The sequence below is a fragment of the Perissodus microlepis genome, chromosome 8, assembly GCF_051167445.1.
Source record: "Perissodus microlepis isolate ML-2025 ecotype Zambia chromosome 8, ASM5116744v1, whole genome shotgun sequence".
In the NCBI taxonomy this organism is placed as follows: Eukaryota; Metazoa; Chordata; class Actinopteri; order Cichliformes; family Cichlidae; genus Perissodus; species Perissodus microlepis.
Window position 1 is genome coordinate 14,621,983 of NC_140468.1, and position 25,556 is coordinate 14,647,538.

The following is a 25,556-nucleotide window of genomic DNA, read 5'->3' on the forward strand; positions in this document are numbered from 1 at the left end:
AAAATACAAAATATGATACAGTTACCATTTTAAAAGGGGAAAATTAGAATACAGTTACTTTGTTGAAATAAATGGATTACACGACTGTCTTTTCCTGTTTCATAAGTTAGGATATCCCTTCTCTAATTTTGGTAAATCAACACATTGCTGGAAACCCAAACAAAACACGAAATAAGAGGCTCTAATGTAAGCGTCCTGTTAATGTTGGTGCTGTCAGCTACACAATGGACCCGAAGCCAACACAACAGAGCCGGGGCAGGAATGCATATGTTACTTGGAAATTCCGACACCACTTCTTATTTAAATAAGAAAGGAATGGGAGAAGTCTGAGAAGTCTTCAATGCAAAATCTGTTTGCCAGCAAACAAGCTGCTCTCAGAGTCAAAAGACTCCACCTCCAACCAAAAGAAACATCTGGAAGTAAGTTCTTTAAAAAAAAAAAAAAAAAACTAACGCTAACCTACTGCAACTACCTTGTTTTAGTTGTGGTAGCTACCTGAGTTATGTGACACTTCAGTAACTTTGATGTACTATTGCTGTTTGATTTATTACTATTACTGAAGGCTACTACACTGAGCTATCATAGACTGCAGACTGTTAGACTTGATGGATAGCATTAACAACCTGCTAGCTGCAAATAATCATGTGCAGTTCTGAAAGCAGTCAATGAACTAACCTCAGCCAACGCCAGCTAACAATGTTAGCTCGGTGGCGAGTAGCCTTCAGTAAAAGTAATAAATCACACAGCAATAGTACATTCATGTAGTTGTAAAAAGCATGGCAATATATCCAAGTAATCCAAAGTATTCAGATTACGTTGCTCACACTGAGTAATTTAATGGAATACATTACAAACTACATTTTGGGGCATGTATTCTGTAATCTGTAGTGGAATACATTTTAAAAGTAACCTTCCCAACACTGGTCTTGTCAATCATCCAGATGTGGGGAAGAGGTGAGCAACTAAAGAGGTAGATTAGCGTTCACTCTGGGGTGCTGCACCACATGTGTTTGCTAGCTGTTTCCCTGTGCTAAGTTAAGCTAATTATCGACTAGCTCAACCATAGTGATATCCTTTTTTATGTAACTTTTCATACTTCTTTTTTTGTATCCCTACAATAACAAGTTCATATGATTTGGCAGAAAAAAAATAAACACTCAGAATGTCAACAAACATGCAATTAATTTTACTGTATATCTGACTGAATCCATCCAGCAGCTAAGTTGATTATGTATGCGCAACAGCTTAATGATGTTTACAGAACTGTGAAATTAATACTTGTTGCTATGAGAAAAATAAAATTACAGACAGTATGACAAAGAGAGAGCAAGAAACACCAACTAAGAGAGAAGTAGATACATAGAAGGTAGCAGACACTTTAATAAGGGGAGGCAGGAAATGTGATTAAAAAGAAGGAGGGTGAAAAGCAAAAAAAGAACAAATACAAAGAGAGAAATAAAGAAAAACAGTCAATAACCTGTCTGGTCTGTCTTAACTATGCTGCACAGACTGTACAGTCATGTGAAACAAAGGTAATGAGCTGGCAAAATGAAGACGTATCACACATCAACAAGCAGACTTTTGGAGGACACATCGCATTCTCCTGTCTGCTCTTCAAGTGCAAACACACGCAGGCATCCACACAAATTGGTAAATCACTCGAGCATCTCATTAATTCATTTTAGAATTTCAGATGTGCCTCTTAAACACACACAGGCGCACGCCTTCCAGTGGGTATCAAAACTCGGCTAAAATACAAAGCTGAGGATGTCGGATGGGGCGGATTACCGCTGATGGGCGTATGAGCAGACAGGGTAAATGGGTGAGTGAATGGAAGGAGAGATGAAACAGATGGTTTGGGGTGATCTACGGGTTCAAAATGTAATGACCCTTTTCACAGTCACTGTATCTTAAAGTGTGTGTTTACTGTCTTCGTTTGAGCTGCAATCAGAATATGCCTCCCACCATGTGTAGCATAATCTGTGTATGTCTGCGCATATTTCTGTGGAAGGATAAGTCTATTTTTCTTGCCCTTGTTGCTCTGACAGACACATTATTAGGTCCTCTCGAGACAAAAAGGCACAGACGGCTATCTGATCTCCACCGCGCACACGAACATACACACATTTGACATGATTGACTCTCGCTCTCCATGTCCTCTCCACCTTGTCTCATAGCGTGTATGAGAAACAGGAGGGGAGAAATATTAGCTCTTAAAGAACAGACTCAGACTATGACACCCAATAACAGCCTCTTTTCTCTTTCATCTTAAGGCTTTATACTCAATTTTTCTGTTTCACCCTCTATTTCTGCCTTCTGCACCTCTTCCTTCCTCACCTATTTGTCCTTTCATTACAGTCACATGTTATGTAGAAAATACCAGGTGTGGATGAGAAAGCAGGAAAGTGCCCCGGTGAGTTGCAAATATGGTTGTGAGTTCAGGGCCATTACAGATATTGTCTTAAACAATTTTCCTATTTGCATTATACTTATTCAGCACTTTAACAAAAGCTCCGAGCTGCAGTGCCAAAGTCGTTACATAGGTTTGATTTTATTATTTTGAGCCACAGCATCTTGTAAGGCCAACGTTTTTAAGAAAAAGTAAAGCTGGTCAGGTAGTCGAAAATCTAAAAATGTAATGCCACTGGCTCAATTCCTCTGTAATTCCACAGAGCAAAACATCAAAACTACTTGAATTGCTAATCAGTGTTGAATATGTGAGCAGTGTTTTAGATGTCTGGAGTCGTGCTCAGTCGAGTTATTTTTATAATCAGAACAAAAACGGGTACGTTTTGTTACATTTTAGGCGATGCGATAATTCTTTATCAGGATCAGGAACGTGTGACATCATCATGATGGTGAAATTTGAATGTAGTGGTTAACACGTTTGCCTTACAGCTGGGAGAGCTCTGCTTCAAAATCAGATGGTGACACAAATGAAATGTGCTTCTAGTGTTGGTCTCAGGACCAGATAAATGGGATGGCATGAAGCTTCTTTTAGCGTCTCCGTTATTCACAAGAGGTGGATGGATCTGCATATTTGATTTGGTAGATTTTTCCACCAGGTACAACCCTCCTAGGAATTTGTGTCTGCTCCCAGTCTTAAATCGGGATCATTCATATGTTAGACGAACACGTTAACCATCATATTATTGAGCCACTGCTTCAGGAAGCACATTCAGTGTACAGTCTGAGACAAATCAACACGGATATCCTTTGGAGGTCATCGTGATTACTTCTTCAGAAATAAAGGAGCAGCTGAAAACACCTGACAACACTTTAAGTTTTTTTTCTTGACGTATAGTCATGGATGAAAAATAGTTCCAAAATGAAAGTAGACCTGGTCGTGTTTATTACTACAACATAATTTAGAGTTACTTCTTAAATGTCACCTGGTCATGCTGTTAAAAAACAACAACTTTCTTTTAGTACAGCAAAAGAAAGTTTCTGTTTCAGTCATACTTTTGGATCTGCCATTATCCTACTGAGCTAACAGAGTCCTAAGTCTGTGACACTAATATTGCGGAAAAAGATGGAATAATTGTAAGAGTCTGGAGTGTTAAATTCACCCTGTGACAAATGAAACAGACTTTAAATGCACAAAACTCTAAATAGCTTAAAAGACCCCAGTAATACTAGTTTGAGTTTGTGAAAAAGGTGTCGTGTAGACATCACAACATTACATATTTAAGTTTGTGCTTTGCAATACTCTGGTCTAATTCTCACTCATCACTCTGAGCCAACCTCATATCTACATAGAATCAAAGTCAACACCTTGTTTTTTGAGATTCACTTAAAAAAGTTATGTAAGGTGGTTTCTCATGACTATGTTAAATAATTTTTAAGAAATTAACTGTGTTTTACTTTAAAATGTTAATCTTAATGAAAAGCTAAAGATAACTAGCCAAAACTCACCCAAACAATGAGACTATTGTTGATTTAAAGAATTATCTTTGGGTGGATTAGTACATATTAGTCTTTTTTTTTTAAGTTGCTCGAATCATTACCCGAACATTGCTTGAAATACCTGTAAAACTGATTTATTTATTTATTTTTGACTAATATCTGTTTCTGCTTCAATATTTGCCACATTTACAGTGCTCAGTTTTGACCATGGAGATGACTTTTTGGTTTCAACTCGGTACCTACATTCTCAAATCTCAGGTTCTACATCTATATATGAGGATTTTCCACATCTTTGTTTTCTTTTTCAACAAGTTAATGTAGCAATGGAGTTTCTCAAAATCATCACTGAGTTTTACAAACTCCATTTCATTAGACCTAAGAAATAATGACTAGTAGTCATAAATAGAAAAGCAGATGTCAGGGTCGGCAGAAGTGATAATGCAACACAGCAGTATTGATGATACACACACACTACCATGGTAAATAACCTTGTAATGCTTTTGTAGAGTTACAGTTACAGAGTCTTACACTTGTTATTTTTAAATTGGTAAAAGAAAACAATAATGGTAAACAAACTGAAATGAACATAATACACATCATATTTCTTTCTTTATTTTTAATGTGGCACTGCTATTTTGCAGTGACAACAGCTGTGTGACAGCTTGAGTTTGGCAGAGTGCAAAACGAGGGATCACTTCAATGTAGCCCGACACATATTGTGTTAAAAACAATGAAGGTTTACACTGAAGCATTACTATTTCCTTTGTCGTTTTCAGTGGCTATTTGCTGCTTCAGTGACACGGACACAGACCTGCGACTTTAAAATTACACCAGACTCTCAGTGGCTGTCTCACACCTGAGTTTTCAGGTAAACTATACATAATTGCCGAAAACAATACACTTTCTTAAAGGTGTTTGTCCTCCGGCAAAAGCGCACAATACGAACTGAAAGGCTGCAAACAAAATGTGTCTGTGAGACAATGAAGATATGCTGTGTGTGCGTATGTGTAAAGACACGCAGCAGACTGAGGGTGAGAGCTAATCTTGACATAAAACATTTCCAGCCCAGTCAGCTGAAACAGTAGCTCCTGCAACCCGTTTAATGCTGCTGTGTAGATGTGTGTGCGTGTGTGTGTGTGTGTACATATTCACACTCCTGATTATGCAAAGGCTCTTGTGTGAATGTGTGATTGGGCCTTTGTTTTGGATGAACACAGCCTTTTATTAAATCAAATCTTGACAGTACAACACTCATAGCGGAATTATGTGCTGTGTGCTGGGAAGAAAAACGCACTGCTTAGAAACAAAAATGATGACAAAAAACCCAAACAAAAACAACAAAATTTGCAAACTCTGTCGCGACAGTACAGCACGAATCCACAGGAGGACAGAGTTTGACATCTCACATTGTAAATCCTCTCATAGTGCAGAAATACGAGCATCAGGGTTTGTGATTCCCTTTATGACAACGTGTGTCTTGGAAGACTTGCTGAAACTGTCAGTGACTTGTGAAATCTGCAGCTGACAAAGCCAAAAAAACCCGACAAAATTTGGTGTCACATCAGAAGAGTCGTAGACAGTCAGCACTTTGAGTTGCGTCCATGTCTTTCATGTCTTTAAGATTCCCTTGTGTGTTAACTGCACAAAAGTGCATCCCTTGTGAACGGAAGGGAATGACCAAGTATTTACAACGCACACTACTACACAGTTTTCAAACGATGCCACAAAGCAGCATTTGGCATAAATTATTCAATTGATCTGTTTTTCTTGGCAACTTCTTCATGTGAGACTGCCCAGTTAGGTTTCACGATTCATTCTCAAAGAATGACTCACTCTTTCTTGCTTTAAAAAAAGTCATACTTGATTTAAGTTTGGCTAATTTCCCTTTCAAGATTATTTTCTTGGGCGGCGTTGCAATCGTATCACCATAGTCACGTCTAACCACATGCATTTGTCCTCCTGTATAACACATGGGAGCTCCTCCAATGTGTATTAACAGCTATCTTTGGACTTGAGTTTCTTTTTAGGGTAGGAGGACAAAGAGGGAAAGACATCTGGCAGTGGGGCTACTGATGAGCTTCGATTTTATTGATGTATCTAAAAAGATAAAAACCTCCTAGAGTTTTAGTTAAAAGCAGACATTGGTATCACGGCAACCCATGGTCATGACCTGAAGCCATATCTTTGAGTTTGGAGAACACAAACTTGAACTGAAAATGGCTTTTTTTTTCTCCGCATGGTGAAATGGTAGATGTGCAAGTGTCAAAGTCAAAGTGAGATTTGTAAGAGCTGTATTGGAAACAGTCAGGAGGTGCACAGGGATGCACATTTGTACAGCTTTATGATTACACCTCATCAGAATAAAAGAAAGTTGTACCCACTGAACTGGAGAATGAATACAATGACACATTGTGACATGTGCTATATGCTACTATGGTGATGTCGCTGGCTCTACCTGCTCCTTCCTTTCTTTCAGGCATAATTTTAACCTCAATTTTATTTGGGACTTTTGGCTGCTCACTTATTTCCCAGAGGGTCATCACAGTGGATGGGTTCACACGTTTGATTTGGCACATATTTTGTGCTGGGTGCTCTCCCTGACACATTTATACAGCGCCAATTCACAACAACAATCACCTCAAGACGCTTCATACTGCTATGTAAAGACTCTACAATATTCAAGCCGATGGATCCCAGTATGCAACGCACCTGGTAACACTTTGATCATTGTTGTTCAAAAAGACTTGGAGCTAAACTCCTCTTGCTTGTCTTCCTAGGAAGCAGTTTTTTCTTTTTTACCTACCTCCACCACCTCCATTTCTTTTTTCTAAGTTTAATCTTATTCAAATGTTTTTTTCTTTTTAACCCCACCATTACGTGTATGTTTCCTTTAATTTTTCAGCTGTGGAGTAAATTACGGGCCAATAAATGTCAGTATGCAAGCTTCTTAAAGCACAGCATTCCTCATATAAAGCGAGTGAATTATTGTGGTTTCTTTTTAATATGCTTCAACACTTCAAGCACTGCACATGTGAATACTTCGACATAGTTTTCTGGCACATTTCCACCAAGACGAAGACAACTTGCAACTATGCTTTCATTGTCAGTCAGTATATATTCCATTTTGCACATGCCCATGGCACTTCTCGCTCCTCCCAGAGGCATTTTTTAAGGGAAATCATGCAGGAAACACATACACAAGTGGGGTTTCTAACTGTGTTTCTGTTCCAGTAAAACTAATGTAAAGCGGTAGAGTGAAAACTATCTAGAACAAGTTCATCTGAGGACAGTTTTTAAGAGATTGCTGTTCAAGTATTAATGCGCTGAATAGCTTTATTTATGCCTGCCATTGAATATATCCTGTGTTCTCAAGTCATGTAAAAGTAATTTCAGATGTTCATAAAACAAAAATGTCTTGGAGGCTTTTGGTAGTACCACATATTTTACTGAAAAAAGAAATCTAATTTTCTCGGCCTTTTTTTGTATTTTTCAATTTATTCACACATTAAGTACCCAGAGAGGTCCGCCCTCGAGAAACCCTCTAGAAAATCTTTGTGAAAAATGTAGCAGATATTGTTAACAAAAACATCAAACCGCATGAATGTTTTAGATTTATTTTTAGTTTGGCTATTCACCCATCTGCATAAATCACAACTGTGTCCTTGAAAAAGAAAACACGGCTCATAACCTTATAGGACATTAAAAGAGGCTGGGGCCACTATGGATGAGCAGACAACATGGGTCCAGAGGTAACAGAAAAGATGCAATTACCTAATGGCATGAATCAAATTAAGGAATTAACGAGAGATATAGAATAACAAAGAAAGCTGGGAATCAACCCGAGGAACTGAAGACAAGTGAGTGTTTTTTTCCCGTTTAAACACAAACTATCAGCTAAATGAGAAAAACACACAAAAGAGACAAGAATGTGGCCACGAGTTGAATTCCTTAAGTTGAAACAGTGTAAAAAGACCAACCCTGTCTCCTAAAAACCACGATCAAGAACAGGTAATTTGCAACAGCAAGTATAATAGTATTTTTAGGAACTTACTATTGCCATTGAGGTTTTTTAACAGCTGTTTTGGCTCTGGCAGTAATTTGTTAGGTTAGGGAACGTCTGACACAAGGGTTACCACAGTAGGCAGCTCCACATGTCTGATTTGGCAGATTTCTGTAACACCAGATGCCCTACCTGATCAACCAGGGATTTTTGCAAAAACCACTACACCAGTGGGGTCAAAATCATTTCAGATCATGGACCGCATAACGCCTACTTTACCACACCAGAAACCTGCCCTTCTGTCTGTTTTAATGTAAGAAAAATATGTATAATGTCAACAGTAAATCTCAATTTTTGGAGAAATGTTGCAGTAGTAAAAAAAAAAAAAATCTGTCAGCAGACTAATCAGGTTGAAGTTGTAGGAAAATGTGTAAAATCACAGAAAAAGTTCTTTTAGATCACTGACTGGCCTGTAATTATAAAACAGACATTTTTATTATTTTTTGTTAAAATCTCCTATTTTATTTTACCTTATTTACTGTGAAAATTTCTTTATAGTACATAAGTGTATTTTAATTGTTTAGCGATTAGTTGACTACTTTGGTGTTGCATGAATGACCATTATCGTTAGAAAAAGTTCTAAAACATATGAAAATCCTATTTAAAATCCAAAATTTGGGCCCTCAGTCACATCTTCTAAAGCTGTCCAGTCGGCTGGATTAGAGTCTTTGCCGGGCCAATTCTGGCCCCCTGGGCTTAATGTTTGACACCCCTGCACTACACTGTGGAGCCAACATGACACACAACATGACAATACAGACAGTCTCCTTACATTATAGGAGCAGACGATACAGGAAGTTTATTCACAGAATTACCAGAGTCGACATCGCTGTCAATTCACTTGAAGCAAACAAGATAATTGCAAACACACTCTGAACCCTCGAAATCACTGCCCCTTAGCAAGCCAGCAGCCTATTTTACATCCCATCCTGTTTTGCAAGAACAGCTTGAATTTACATCGCCTCACCATCAAAAACGGACCCATTAGGCCGCCTACGTTAAAACCATGAACAGGTAAAATATAAAGTATACAATCTCATTATAAAAAAACGTCCGTCAGTGAAACTTTGGGTCGTGGCACAGATGCTACTTTGACACATACCACCCAGGTAAACATTGTTAGAGACAAACAGCATCTCCCCACCCTCATGGCAGCCTGATGGTAGCAGCCTCTCTCAGCAGGAGAATGAGCTCTCCTGCACTGAAAAAAAAATGCTCGGGGACCGTTTAAGGAAACAAGAAATAGATCTGGGTATTTATTTTAGTCTAACAATACCTCTGTAGCTACCTATGGGGCGGCAGATCATTAGAGGTTAGTGAAGCTAACTTCACTCATCCCCCAAAACCTTTAGTTTTTGCAGCTTTTTTTTTTTTTTACTTTGTGTGAAAAGTTATAGTGTTTTTTTTATTTATTTGCACTTTTTTTTTTTTTTTTTTAGAAACATTTCTCTCCTGACATGGTGTCTCTTCTTTATATGTCATCTTAGTAGCTGGTGTAATATCATCTTCTAATCCTGCTGTAAATCCTCTTTTTAATGGATGGCTGGACGCTACACTTCATTAAGGACATTTTTTCTGATCACCTTATTAGAGCTGGAAGACTTTGGACTATTTTTAATCCTAAATAGTCCCTGTTTGTTTGCTTTAGGGATTTTCTTTTGATGGAGCCTAGAACTGGGAAGGTACTTCAGACTTAACAAAGAGACAGGAAGATGGTTTTAATATTGTGGCTGGGCTGTGCATATGAAACAACATTTTTAGGAGACTTGACAGAAAAGGATAAACAGTGCACCGCTCGAATTAATAGAAAAGATGGAAATATGGTTGCAGACAGCAGCCTACTGATAGAGCAAGACAGAAAATGTAATTGTACAGGGGAACAAAAAAGACTCTGCGATGTCACAGTAAAGATGACAGCACTTTGTAACTGTGTAACAAAGAATAAATCAAATGGAAAAACTCAATGTGGCAGTAATTGCATCAATCAATAAGCATCACTGCTTGTTGCTCTGTAAGAGCATAAATACTGCAACAAAATTACCCATTTGAAGACAAAGAATCCCTGTCCGGCAAATATCAATCAAGGTTGTCGGAGTTAACAATGTTCTTCCTTGTCTGATTTTCTTTTTCACATCTGATACGTCTGTAATCAACTTGTTTCAAAGTTCAGAGTGAGCGTTGAAGCAGAGTCCAGCTTGTAATCAGTTTCTCATTACAGCAAGTGTCTGTCAACAACTATGTATCTCGTTAAATATCAGTGTGTGAAAAACACAGACTCCTGCTGACCGAGCATAACTTTTGTTGACATTTATGTAATTGGCTTTACCTGAAAAATATACTTCACAAGTTTTGTTTCAATAACGCCCATCAGCGAGACTTTTAACCTTCTTTTTTGTTCATAGCAAGAACTTTCAGCTGAGAGAAAAGTGATTTTTCTTTTGCCCGTAGAGTTTACAGTATATTCGGCAAAGTTCTTTTTCTGATGGTGTTGAAGTTGAACATCCGTTCCCTGACAGCTTTATGGTCGACTCTGCAGCAGTGTGAAGAAATTCCAGAAAAGGAAAGGCTAGAGCATTGTTGACTGAGAGGGGAATCGCTTCTCAAGCTCTTCAACGATGGAGTTCATGTTAGGGTTGGGCTGAATCTGTGGAGGTGAAGGATCTTCTCCTCCTCCTCCTTCTTTACCACTGTCTCCCCCTTCTCCCCCTCCAGCTGGTAGCACATCCAAGGAATCGAGAGAATCCAGGGAATCCATGGAGGCCCGGCTCTTCCTTACCTTTTTTAGTGGAATCTGCTTCTGATCTATCTGGCTAAACATGTTGGCCACAGACTTCTCAATGTCTGCTATGTTTTGGATGTTCTTTAAGATTCCCTTCAGCTCTTTTCGGGGAGGTTCAGGTTCCACCAGTAGGGGCGGCGGCGGTGGTCGGAGGGACACAGGCCGCAGAGCAGGCACCTCTGAGAGTGACGGGAGGACAAACATGGATGGATGGTGGACTGAGGGTGACACTGGGGGAGGGAGAGGCGGAGGCGGTGGAGGTGGCGGTGTAGGGTGTGGAGGAGGAGGAGGAGGAGGAGGAGCCTGTTTTTCTATATGGTTACACTTTATGGATGAAGCTGGAGAGCCAGGAGGTTGGGAAGGAGGATGACATGGAGGAGGAGATGAGGGGGGAGGAGGAGGTGGAGGAGCAGAGGTTTGAGGGTGCGGTGGTGGCGGTGGAGGTGTTGAAGGAGGATCGGGAATAAACTCCAAGTGGACCTGAAGTCTGTCTTCTGAACCCTGATTTCCTGTTAAATTTGCCCCAAAGCGCCGCAGCACTGGAGGAGTTGGCTTATGACTTGGCGGAGGGGTCCCTCCGTCACTCTGAGTGACGATGATACTTGGGGGTCCCTCTGTATTCTGAGGATTCTGGACACTCTGGGTGGAGGCATGCTTGTAATGCTGAAGAGTTTCTGGCAAAACAGAAAGTAAAATATCAGATGACAGAGATCCCCGGGAGTCTCTGTTTTGCCTTTGTCTCATTTCCTGGAGTGCCTGTTGCTCAAACTGTCTGGCTTGTTCTTTCACTGTCAGTTTGGGTTCCAGACTTGGGCTTCCCATTACGTCTGAATCCAGCCCACGATCAAAGCCTGAATCCAGGCCAGCATCTTTACTTTCTTTGAATTTGGCCTTTAGGAGCTCCAGCTCCCATTGAACGGGATCCATAACTACTTGGCGCCTCAAAGCGTCATACATCTCTCTTCGATGCAGTCTTGATGGGAGGGTCCAGCTGTGTCCACCACCTGATCCCCATCCACTGTCACTGCCGCTGTAACCACCAAACCCCACATCACACACGGGAGAGCTGAGCCTCAGCCAGGCCTCTCGAAGGCCTTTCCTGGAAGGGGAGAAATTCCCAAGAAGATCCTTTCTTCTTTGGCTTCTTCCAAGAGTCTCTGGACTACTCAAAGTCCCATCCTCATGGTAGATGGGATTTTTAATAGTCAGGGGGTTTTCATCAGAAAGAAAGGTGATGTTGGATTCAGATTTGGGGAAATTGTGGAGCACTCCTCCATTAGCAACGCACTGGCGATGGACCGCAATCGCTCTAGTGGCAAAGTCTGAGATCAGACGTTGGCGGTCACTTTCATCCAAACTGCCACCACTCCCGCCAGCACCACTGTGGATTGAACGGCTGGTACATGGATAGAGGGGGAAAAATGAGACAGAAAACGGAATGAAAGAAGAAATAAAAGAATTACAGATAAAATATGAGGGACAAGGGTAATAATGAATAGGAAAAATGTAGCTATATAAATCAAAGCTGAATGAAATTTAAATGAAAGCACCGATAAAACAATTGCACTGATAAAAATAAAATGAAATGTTTTACAATGAGAAGAGACAACAACAGAATCCAGAGGAAGGGTAGAAAGGCAGATAAAAGAGGACAGTCTGCTAGACCTGAGGTTGGACACGTGTAATGACAACACACCTCACAATAACAGATAAATGTAGAAAAGATCGGGAAGCAAAGGCGGAGGGATCTTAAGAGGTAAGATGTTTTTATTTCGGTGCTGTTTTTTTTTACCAGGGGGGCCAAAAGATGGAGCACAAAAAATAGATTTGAATAACAAAGGAAACTAGATTTTAAGCACACCACAAAGACGTTTCTGCAGCACTGCTATGAACGATGCCACATCTGACGGGGGGGATAGATTACTGTGTCATGAGGCTTTGAGAGTATGCAGATTTTCTTACAACAAAGGACTGGTTACGTTCTCTTCTCTCTAACGAAAGTATGTTAATCAGAGAATTCAGTAGTGTTAGTTTGTGACAGCAACGAAACTCTGCAGACTCTTGGTGTCCCATAACCATACAGCTTTAAAAGAAAATCTAACGGTTAACGCATTTGCTGTGAGATCTACCAACCTACCATGAATATAAAAAAAAGAATAACTACTTACTATCCAGGACAAAATTAGAACAAAAATGTCACACATTCACAGAGTTACACTCCTCGTTACAGACACAGCTTTCAACATCCTACTCACTTTTGTCTGTCAGCGGTGGATGAGGTTGGGTGGAAGAGAATAAATGAAGAAGATGATAAGAAGATTAGAGTGATAAAATTAATTTAAAAAATCATAAAATGGTCAGAGTTGTGAAAGATAAGAGCTTCAGGCAGTTTTAGAATAGTCTACAACAGCAGTCCCCAACCCCCGGGCCTCGGACCGGTACCAGTCCATGAGTCGTTTGGTACCGGGCCGCGAGAGTTGAGGCTCAGGTGTGAAATGTATGGTTTTCAGGGTTTTTATCGGTTTTCAGCGTTATTTTGTTATCGTTTTTATCGTTAACTCGGTTTTCCTTGGTCTTTTCACGTGTGTTATGAATAAATCTTCTTTTTTTCGGTACCGGTACTAGTTTTATTTTGTTGTATTTATCCGCGACATGAAAATATTGTCGGGCATGAACCGGTCCGTCGCGCAAAAAAGGTTGGGGACCGCTGATCTACAACAGAACTAAAAGACTGGATTATTTCCCCCCCCACCTTTTTTAAATAAATGAGACCTATCTTATATCAAGATAAGAGATCTTCAGAACTTAATACATCATTGTTAATCAATCTTTGCCTAATTAATACCATTCTAAGTGCCAAAAAGAAAGCCTAACCATCCAATCTAATGCTCACTGGCTACTGACTTGAGATTGATAAGGCAGCAGCCAATGATCATGCAGTTAACAGTCCTCTCATTATCACCAACATCATCATATCCAGTTTCAGATTGTGACAGACAATTTGCTGATCTCGAAGCTTGGCCCTCAGAAACCAATGAGTGATGTCATTGTAGCGTAGTCTATCTTCTATACTTTCTATGGCTGGAACCAGCACGCTTTAAAAGGTGGAACATTTTCTTGGAAGGCTTGTTAGTTTCAGCAAACAGCGTGGCGTGCAACCACTCAGCTACTGGACAGGGAATACACTTTTTCTCCCGGTGCCTGGAGGTTTCCAGGAGGTCATTGGTTTATAGGCCTGTGTGGCAGAGGCTTTATAAAGGAGTAATTTGGTCAGTGTCTATAAAACATGGTAGCAGATCAGAGACAAGTAGGGGAACACTGGGATGCTGTTTTTTCTTTTTGTTTTTTTAATATATCCATTTATTATATCTATAACTTTTCTGCCCTGGTTGTGCTGCTGTTGAGTGTTAATGCAGTCTTCCTTGTTTTTATGGCTTTTATTTACCCTTGATAAATACTTTACTATTATACATTAAGATATTTACTATATACTAAGATCTGACAGCTGCTTCAGGAATGGGGGCTGCAAAAAAACACCTTGAACACATTTTAGTGCTTTTCTAAGATGTACTGAAGCATTTCATTTAAAACTTTTATTTTGATGTTTTGATTACATTTTTTTTAAATAATTTAAAAATAATACGTCATTTTGGAAAAATCCTTTTTTTCCCTAATTTCTTTAGTTATTGCTATGTACATAAAATCATAGGGTATTATTCTGTAATTTAATTTCTTGGCTGAAATTAAGCTCTTCTCTGCTACCTAATGGCCTAGCACCATTAAAGAAAAGAGAAAAAAAAGTCCTGTATTGCCATGGATACAAGGGGACATTATGCAAATATACATATTTGAACAAATCTGGACTTATTCTACAGATCTGGTTATGTAGCCAGCCCAAGAGATGAAATATGCTGTATCACTTAATAATGTGACTATTAATTTAACATTTAAAAAACATGCTTCATTTAATGTGCTGCTAATAATAAGTTAAGAACACCTAATTTTTCACAGGTAATTGAAAACAGACATTAAAAGCTAAGTCTGTCAAGAGAACAGCCAAAGATAATTACATTTAAAAAAGCCTTGAAAATCAGTCTACTGAGCAGTTTGATAATGGGCTTTAATTATAAATGTGCAAACTTTTGCACTTTGCCGGGTTTTATGGCTTTTAGAGATTCAGTGCCTGCAAGAAGGCAGAGATGCAGATACAGTAGTATAGATGTGGAAGTATTAGGGAAGAAATCCTAGTAAACACACATACACGCACAAATACAGGAAGATCCCACTTGAGTTAAACACGAGCTGCAGTTTATCAATAGAAATAATTATCACCCGGGGCAGTCTTTATAAATTACAGGACACATTTATTTCAATTATCTCATATCCAAGTTCATTTCAGCACACGTTTTTCAGGGAATCGCTTGGGCTTTAATCATCTCACATCCACACACACGCACACAATAACAAACACACATAAAGTTGGAAAACCCTTGTTGTCATTAGCAGATAGTTTCTGCTATCTTGCATATGAATTGCTCTCATGTTAATGGGAGTGGGGAGGCATATCAAGGACAGGCAGGAAACCAGTGATGCATGTAATGCTGATAAGAATTCCTCTCAACTTCTCCTTAACACTCCAGTAAGGAATTGTAAATGAACTATCTGTGTGCCTTCAGTGTATGTGTGCATGAGCAAGTCAGAAAACTTTTAGATAAAAGTTAATATGGTGTGTGTACGTACAGCTCTTATTAGAAACTTGTTTAACCAAGTCAAATGTATCAAACTAGTAACAACTGGGAATAAATTAAGCACAGTTTGGTATAAAACCGACAGAAACAAAGGACCTTTTAAGGCCAGACGGAATAAATGAGCAATAAAACCTTTTAGTTTTATTGCCCATCTAGTGAGTCGAGCTAGAGGACAAAATTAATAAAAAGTTAAAGTAATTTCACAATAATCACCTAAAAGCCTATTTGTATTGCTTCAGTTTACTGTCAACGGTCCATGACCATCTGATTAAACAAATAAATTGGTTGCAAAGCAAATGCAATCAAAAACAATCTGGCATGAAGGCGAGTGAGGAAAAAGATTGTTTTTAAATTTGACTGACCTAATATACACTACTTCCATTTAGCACTCAAAGCACTTTAGAGTGCAAGACACATTTTTAATCAAACATTCACAAGGTGCTTTATCCCATATATTTAAAAAAAAAAAAATCAACTTCACATTCATTAGCCATTTTGCAGCACCAGTTAACCTAAAAATGCATGTCTTTGGACTGTGGGTGGAAAAGAGCACCCAGAGGAAGCCCACGCAGACACGGGGACCATCCAAACTCCAAACACAAAGCCCCAGATGGAGTTTCAACCAGCAAAATTCTTGCTGTGAGGTGACGGTGTTACCAAATGGACCATCCAAAAAGTGTGGTTTGACATTTCTAAAAATGTGTCATTAACCTCTTCCCTCCTGTTCTGGGTCCGGAGTGGTGCCATTTTTCAAAGGTTACCCATCATGGGACATTCAGTGAGAAGGCCGCCTATGACCATCATGACTAAAACAGATGCGGTATCTGTTGGGCCTTATTTGTGTTGCATTAGATTTTAGAACAGGTTCAGTGTCACTGACTCATTATCTTATAGGTTTTTTTTAATGCTGATAATTTTGTGTTGAGTGAAAGTAAAGTTGTCAACATCTGATGGAAGCACAAGGACACCTGAGCTTTTTTTTTTTTTTTTACATTTTTTACTTTGACCTTAATGTTTTGCAGTTGTTACTAAACCGAATTTGAAGTTTTAGGTTTGTATAGTTTTTCATGTGAATAGAATCAGTTGCCCCTGAAGTGACTGCTGCTGTAAGGCCAGATTGGCTGACATTCAGTGTTTTTTTAAAGAGAGGACATTAGTATGCATTACAATATGTAAGAAAGAGCAGAGAGTGATTTTCAGAGTTTATCTCTGACTGTTAACACATTCAAAACTCAGAGCTTTGTTTGGTGTTAGTTTGATGCGGGGATGCAAGGTCTGCTTGATTAATCTAAGACTGTGTCATCTGCTTGTGTCAGTTTCTCTGGCCAGTGGAAAATGTGAAATAAAGCAAAGGCCATGTCCCCCGCCTCCCCGCCGATTAAAAAAAAGACTACTTTCACAAAAGCCCAAAGATATTTTAACTTGGCATATAAATCCTTGAAAAGTCTCTCGGCTTAGGAGTGATTTGGGAAAGTTCAACAAAGCAACTCAAGTGTGATGATAAATCAGTGAGTTCTATTCCAGTGAAAATGCTAAAAGAAATCTCACCATGCTTTATTCAAACTACAACATTTACTACATTTTTGTAATTTTTGCTTAGTACTAAAAAACACCCAGTAACCAGACTTGTAGTTAAAGCAGCAAGCTTCCCAACAATCTGATGCAGACTGCTTTTTGTGTTAGCACAGCCTTCTTAGCATTTATTAGCTGGACAGGCTTTCTCCAATTAGTCTGATTGCAAATCTTTGCTGCCAAGTTTTTAAATATGGTTGTTCAACAAGTCTGTCAGTCATGATGATATGTGCTGATTAAGGATCAAGAACCAACACAGTCGACTTTCCCAATAATGGGTGCAAGGTTCACTTATAAGAAGCACTCAGTAATAAAATATAGTGATGTTATAGTTTGTGTAACCACGCTCCGAGTTCTGCATTTTGATTTGTTATACAAGCATGTCCAGGTGGCGATCGCTTTCCTGTCAACACTGTTTGATATGTGGTATATTTATATAGAATGTGCAAGGTTTTGTGTATACTCTCCCACCATGAAGCCTTAGTAGTTTAACAGAACCAAACTGGGATAATATTTAAATTGCAACTTTTATTCTGTTGGGAATCAAGAGTGCATGTTGAACTGCAGGAACATAGTTCACAGCAATATTGAAAATGTGTTGAAATGGTCTGACTACACCACAAAGCTCCCAAAGCGCCCACACTGCCAAAGTCTGAAGTTTAACAGCCGTCAAAATGTGAGCTAACGACTGTGCTTTGGCTCATCGGTTTAAATGCCACTTTCACACATCACTTACATGGCGTTCTCACCCAGCTCTTCATACAGGTTGTTGGCAGTGCCTCCCCCAGGTTTGCCTGTTGGCAGTGTCATCTGGATGCGGGCTGTTTTGGCGCACTCTGCTTGACGCCTGGACAGAGCAGAGAGGAAATGCAGAGTTAGTTATCTAAAGTCAGAGCAAAGCCATTTGAACCAACCTTTGAAAACAGTGACGTAGGCATAATCAAGCACGAAGGCTCTAACTTTCTACTTTCTCTAAAATGGCTCCTCTGTGTTCTATCAACACCTTGTTATTAGCAAACAAAATCATTTCATTATCCAGTGTCCGCTGTAGAGGAAACATCAGTCTGTTCTGCACTTTAGTTCTGACTAAACAATCCCAACTGAGGAAATAATTTCTGTCACATTTTCCACAGAGATTCATTAGTCCATGGGGATTAAGATGTCTGAATGTGGTAACCTCTGACCTTTTCATTACTACCACAGTGAGGCTGACATTTCTGGCCTCATATTTACATTTTCCATGAGGATGCACTGTCATGACACTGGTGATCCCTTAAGATTTTCCCTGCAGCGATCTGTCAAAGAATATATAAGCCTTGGCTGCAATTAGGAAATATCAGCATAACAAAATGCTAAAAAAAAAAACCCACAAATGCAAAAGACAGTTGTGTAACACTGTATCGGAGCATACTGCTATTGTAGTATTTTCAGATTCAGTCTTACAGATACTGTAGCACTCTTATAATGCACCGCCAGGCTAAAAACCAATAAAAAATCACCACCTGGATAAATAAGCAAATAGGTAAGAGCCTTCTGTTGGATAATTACCTCAGTGATTAAGTGTTGGCTTGCAATATAATATTAATCCTAATTAATGCAGTAAATAGCTTCTTATTGCAAACTCTGGATGGAAATAAGGTTACTGCAACAATGCCACAGTGAAAATGTCCAAAGAAATAGGAGTCTGCAAGTGCTTTTTGTGGCAGGGTAGTTTAGTTTCTCCACCCAGTAACAACAAACCTCTATTTCTTGTTGAGGTGCAGCATGTTAAAGTCCCAAACTACTCAAGTTTTAATGCATGGCATCATAAAACACGGGGGAATGCAGACGCGAGTAGTGAGAACTCAAAGTAAGTACACTGACTGAGTAATACGAATCACACAGCATAATGCAGTAAATGTTTGCTAACATCAGACGCTGCAACAATATGTTGAAATGACTGCTAAAAGTTTTATATCCTCACTTCAAATAAAAACGTAGGAGTGCTACTGTTATCCACTCTACATAATCCTGATATGCACTACTACTTGACGCACAAATGAAAACACACACACACACTCTAATAAAAGCATCTGCTCTGGACATTTATGCTCCATGTTCTTCAGGATTCATTTGTTTGATAGTCTGCTGTCCTCTCCGTTTCATAGCTCTTTCTGATCTCATCCATCTTATTGTACAATGAAAGTCAACAGATTAATCAAAGTGAAAGGTGTTTAAGACAGCCATGACATTAATATTTTATCTTGGGAAAATAAAAGCGGTACTCACTCTTTGAATCTGGTGGCGACAGATGCGGCAGATGAGAGAGAGAAAGATTAGTTATTATTTGAGTCATTAATCACAGTTCTTCTTGTTAGCCAAGTTTACTTACTGCAATTTACAAGCAAAGTTGGACAATTGGTCTTCATTACAGTAATTTAGCAAAAGATACTAGTGATTATCATGCTGATGATTGCTTTTATGTTTTTTCTGTCTTCATATTCCCTCTTGTTGTCCGTTATTTGTCTCTGTTTCTCAGCAGGATAAAAGGCTCTTTCCAAAATGCACTGATTTAATTCAGATGTGTGTGTATGTGTGAAATGGTTCACGCGTGTTTGGGAGATGGATAAAATTAATAGCCTTTCACTGTGGTTAGCTAAACAAACTATTAGAATTGGCACTCTGGGGGCAGTCTGCCATGCTGAATAGTCTGGGGAACTGACTGGCCCAGGTGATGATAAACAGTGGAAAAAGAGCGACTGTCAGTTCTGCTTGACTGCCTACATGCTCTTGAAAGAAATTGATAAGTCTTCTATATGGCTTGTTATCTTTGCTACACTAGAAGTCAAATCCTTCGTTCATACTGATTAGTTTTGAGCACCTAAATGCATGCATTATAAATTTGTTGAGCCAAATTTATGCTGATGATTTAACTTCATGCACACGTTTTCCAGCCACTGACATAATTGTGCTTGAAGTGAAAATGTCAGCATCAGACATACATTACTAAGAGTTTCAAAAGACTTTGAACCACTCCTCATTTGTTGATATTTTGCTAGAAAAATGGGAAATCGATGCAGTAATTTATTTCTTTTAACATGTGCCTATATATGAATATCTATATATACAGTATATAAGACAAAGGCAGGGTTTGTACAACTCTAACAAGCTTAAAAATCAATATCTGGTATTCTTCAACGCAGCTTGAATTCTCTTAAGTGCTTTTAATTGAGCCATTAGTTTAAATAGAGTTACCTCTCATTTCTTTACAATTCTAATAAGCTTGTTAGTGACTATTGGATAAGACCACTTTTATTCTTCAGCACAGTCTAAACTCTCTTATCCAGCTTTCTTGTCATTTCTTTAAGTAGTCTTCAGGAATAGTTCTCCAGGCTTCTTGAAGCTGTTCTGTCAAGATGATCCCACACTGCTTCAGTAATGTTGAGATCTGGGCTCTGGGAAAGCCAATCCACGACTGATAGTCCTTCACTGTATGATTTTTCTATTCAGGTATGCTTTTACTGCACTAATAGTCGTTTTGAGATCATTGTCATCCAAAATACAGCTCATGCCAATCAGTTTTAACAGGCTCTTCAATACCACTGTGGCGTGGGTGTGGTCTCTGGCCGGCTGCAGAGGAGGGGTGACGCAGTGAGCTCCCGGGGCGGTGCAGGGGCGGTGTGAACAGGTGTGCTGGGATGTGAATGTGATTGTGACTCTTTATATGTTCACAGTGAAAGTTGGAGAGAGAGGAGAGCGGACGTGACAGCGGAGCGGGAGTGTCTGTGTCCCAGTAAACAAAACCACAGTAAAACCAAACGAGTAAAATAAAGAAGTGCTGTCATCACGTCCGCGTTCTGTACATGTGTAACGGGTCCAACGTCACAACCACTTACTGAAATACAGACCATGATAGAGCTTCAGCTGTGTTTTACAGTCCCTCTTTAGACTGTAGACACTGGTAACAAAAGAAAAACTTCAAATTTGGATTTATCACTCTATAAGACCTGTTATTATTGAGTTTCAGTCCAGTTCTTATGGACTTTTTCTCACTGTTTCCCTTCCTTGAGATAATTTCTGATGGATTTTGGGTGATGATGGACCAGGTCCTGTGTCTGGACTTTTGGGGATTTTTATATTTCACAAAGACTTGACTTTTTAGATACTGTTTATCTTCTTTAGGTCTTCTTTGTTCTATAATTAATTTTCTAAAAATGTACAGAAACTGAACTGCAAATGAGTTAAAAAGCCAAGGAAAAACTTCAGAAAGCCAAGAGAACTATTTCCCAAGACCACTTTAACAATAACTAGAAAGTATGGCTGCTTGGAAGCAAAGAGTAAAGAAATGAGGGGTGGTTCAAGACTGTTGCACAACACTCTACAGCTGACTTAACAGATTCCTAATGTGTAAACATTTTAATCAAATGATTCATACTTGACTAATACACATTTTCACCAAGGAACTAAAACTGAATCCCAATCAAGTGAAAACCCCCCAAAACAAACCAAAACTAACAATAAAAACATGGATAAGGTGGTTCTTCATACGACCTTCCTGCCCAAACAGCTTTTTTTTTTTAGCTATAAAACAGTTTGCTCCTAATAAATAAAAAAAATACTCTGAATGTATTTTAAAAAAAACACTGAGTTATTTTCTAAAGTGGACGGATGTTTTTGTTTATATCAAATGTTATTCAGGCATTAAATTAATGATGCATCTGGTTTGGAGCACTTTTAGCTGTGGCTCAATATGCCAGGGGCACATTGACTCAAAATGAACAACAGTGCTCAGGTTGATTATAATGAAGGAACACGGGCACTTAGTGCAGCATGTCCATATTACAGATTTTCAATGTTTTTTGAGCCACAAAGGGAAGTAATGAGCTCTATTTTAATAGCTTTGGCTACTCATTTAACTATTTGCAGGACTAGTTTGCTTTTGGTAAATTTTGGTCTGTCATTCATTTGTTGACAATAGGAAATATGCAGAGTATTATCAGCCTTATTCTTTAAACACAATCTCATCACATAAAGCATCTGTAGAATATATAAATCGTACTTACTGTTTGTAGGTGATTATGACAATCAGTATGGCGGGTACACAACAGATAATGATAATGACAGCCAGAGCCAACAGCGCCCCCTCTGTGTAGCCTACAGTCTGCACAGCTTTCTTTACACTGGTAACCACTTCAGGGGTTCGGATTTCCAAAATCCGGCCACCAGGAGGGAGAAAGGGCTGAAACTCTTTATTGATGTCCAAAAGTTTACCATCAAGAAACCTTGGATAAAAGACACACAGTGTAACTGAGAACACACATATCTTTTGCATATCTCAAAGTACGCAAAACAGAAATAGCATAAAAACACCAAGAAATTCAAAGTTAACAGTCTTTCTCTTGTTTTCACTTCTCTGTTCTCTGCAACTCCCATCACACACATATAACCTGAAGCAAAACCCTTCCACACCTTTATATAAAAGACAGTTGTAGCCAATGGGACATCATCCACTGGTTTGTGAAACCTCTAGCTGAGCAATTTGGCCTTCCCAGTTATTTGAAACTACACATCATCTTTTTGATACAGTCTACAGATTCAGACCTGGCACTCCTGGGTAAAAGGCCCTCTTCTCAACCCAACAGGCCGCTGAGACCACTCTTACTTGCTCTTTAAGCTACTCACCTGATCCTGTCTAAAAAGGCTTAAGACCCATGTCATGGGCTAGATTATCTGAAGCCTAAAATAGAGCCAAGAAAAGGTGACAGACCTGAGTTCCCCCTCAGACTTGAATTACCATCAACTAAATGATCAGTATATATTCTTTAAACATACAGTCACATAAAAGGAAACAATACCCTTTTAAACTCGAATATTTTATGAATTAGAATGTAATAGAAATGGTTGGGTCCTTAACAGGTATTAAAATCTGGTAAATAAAAACCCAGGAGAACAACAACACATGAAATATTACACAAATTCATTATTTATTTAACAAATACTAGGCCAAAACACACCCTTACTGCTTCCACAGGAATTAAAGGGTAGCAGCCAGCTGGTGTTAATAAAATGCAACTTGATTAACAGATCATCAGCCAGTGTGAGCACCTCTATAAAAGGAGAGGTTTTGGCAGTTTGCTGCTCTGAAGCATTCAGCTGAGTGTTACTGACATCAAAAAAAGCAATTGTTGTTGCCCATCAATCTGAAAAAGGGTTATAAAGTGATTTCCAAACAATTTGAATGCCCATCAAATTGTCCATCATTCTACAGTAAGAAATGTTATTTATAAGTGAAAAACATTCAAGGCAGTTGCCAATCTTACCTGCAAATTCAACCCAAGGTCAGAAATTTTGAAAAACCCAAGAGCTACATCTCAGACTTTACAAGCCTCAGTTTGTTAAATGTTAAATGTTTGTTAAATGTTAAAATACATGACAGTGCAATTAGAAAAAGACTGAAGGGATATGGCCTGTTTGTAAGGATTGTCAAAGAAAGCATCTTCTCTCTAAAACGGGACATAGTCGAACAGTTTAGGTTTGCCAAGTTGAATCTGAGGAAACCACAAGACATCTGGAGGAATGACCTTTGGACAAACAAGATCATAGTGCAGGTATCTGGTCAAAATGCAGAGCGTCATACAGGGTAGAAAGTGAAGCACATGCTGACTGTCAAGCACAGTGATGCAGGTATGATGATTTGGGCCTCTTGTAGTCACTGAGTTGACCATGAACTGCTCTGTATACTGTACATGCTTTTATAAGTATTCTACAGTCAAAAGTGAGGCCATCACTCTGACAGTTGAATCCCAAAAAGTTGATTCTGTTCATCTGGACGAAGCATTTTCAGTGGGAGAAATGTTTCATCATTCATCCAAGTGACAACTGCTGCCTAAGAAAAAACCCTTAGTGGTCCCAAATTTGTCACGAGTATCAGAACCATTTAGATGCATTTTCTCTCAACACTTGGCTTTCAAAACCCAAATTAGGGGGGTTTAGGGCCAAAAACTGTTTGGGTCCCCCGACACAAACAGAGTCACATAGTGTACGCTGTTAAGTGCCAGTAGGATTGCCAGGATTTATACATCGGGGAAACCAAACAACCTCTGGCTAAGCGGATGGCACAACACAGAAGAGCTACTTTGTTAGGCCAAGACTCTGCAGTCTATTTACACCTACAGGCCAGTGGACATGCTTTCAATAATGAGGATGTACACATCCTGGACAGTGAGGAACACTGGTTTGAGCAGGAAGTCAAGGAGGCCATTTATGTGAAAAGGGAAAGACCATCTCTGAAACGAGGAGCATGCCTAAGGGTACATCTGTCACCATCTTACAATGCTGTGATTGCAGCCATTCCCCAACTCTCTGTGAATGGTACTCATGGCCATTGATTGATGGTCTTTGACCAGTGGTTGCTGATCAATGGTCATGACAATTTGCATATCAAGGAACTGACCTCACAGCACATTGTTCATCAGTTGTGCTAGGTTCAGTCATTGTGCAAATGTACTGTTTATAAGGTTGGGAAACCTGCAGTCAGCTGAGACTGAAGAAGTCACTTGGATGAGTGCTGAAACATTTCTCCCACTGAAAACGCTACGTCCAGATGAACAGAATCAACTTTTTGGGGTTTAATTACCTGGATGATTGAGCATGCATCAAAACTGACAGCTAAAGTGGGTAAAGCAGACCAATGATCCCAAACACAGCAGCAAGTATGCAACAAAGGGTTGCAATGGCCTAGTCAAGCTCGAGACCTCAGCACAACTGAAATGTAGGAGGATAAACGACTGCCTGCAAAATCTCAATGAACTGAAGCATTTCTATAAAAAAAAACCCCTACAACAATGTGAGAGACTGAGAGAAATCACACAGAAAACAATTACTTCAAGTTATTGCTGTTAAAGATGGTTGTAGCTACTCAACCATTGGGTTGTTCTTAGTTTTTCACACACTGTCTCTGGATGTTGGCTCAGTTTTTGTTCAATAAATGATAGCATGGTGTAATATGTCATGTGTTGTGGTTAACCTGTGAATTTTAAGAGCTGCTAAGGACAAGAAAATAATTTATTATGTCCTGATATGTAAAAACTTAGAACTTAAATAAAAGGTGGACATTCTTTTTACCATGACTGCATAGAATAGCCCTTTATTGTTATTGTACATGTACAACACAACTATAGGATGTAGCCTAACCCAGTTTTAATCGCAAAGCCACGTAGATTAGTTTCTGTTCTTTTCTACATATAAAGCTAGCTTGTTGGTAAAGTTCTTACTTGTAGAGCTCCTGCCTTGATACAGCTCTATTCGTCAGTGGGTCGATGGCATAAATCATAAGGTCTGACTTGGTGTAGTCTTCCTGCTCCATCCCATCCCCATGGCGGTGAGGCCCGATGGTTTCCACGACAACCTTTGCTCCTGGTATCTGTTCCTGGACATAGCGTTCCAAAATGCTGAGGAATGAAAAGATTGGATTTTGATATGCAGCATCAAAGCATTATAACCCCTTCAGTAT

At 39.2% G+C, this 25,556-nt stretch overlaps 1 protein-coding gene across 1 annotated transcript in view; it reads right to left on the reverse strand.

Moving 5' to 3' along the window:
• LOC146381613 (protocadherin-15-like) overlaps positions 1-25,556 on the reverse strand; it is a 221,206-nt gene that overhangs the window by 14,256 nt on the left and 181,394 nt on the right. Inside the window, exons 32-34 of the mRNA XM_084937707.1 lie at positions 25,318-25,494; positions 22,108-22,326; positions 17,802-17,912 (exon numbers count right to left, since the gene is read on the reverse strand). Of these exons, the coding sequence (XP_084793833.1) occupies positions 17,802-17,912; positions 22,108-22,326; positions 25,318-25,494 (507 nt within the window). The remainder of the gene's footprint in view (positions 1-17,801; positions 17,913-22,107; positions 22,327-25,317; positions 25,495-25,556) is intronic.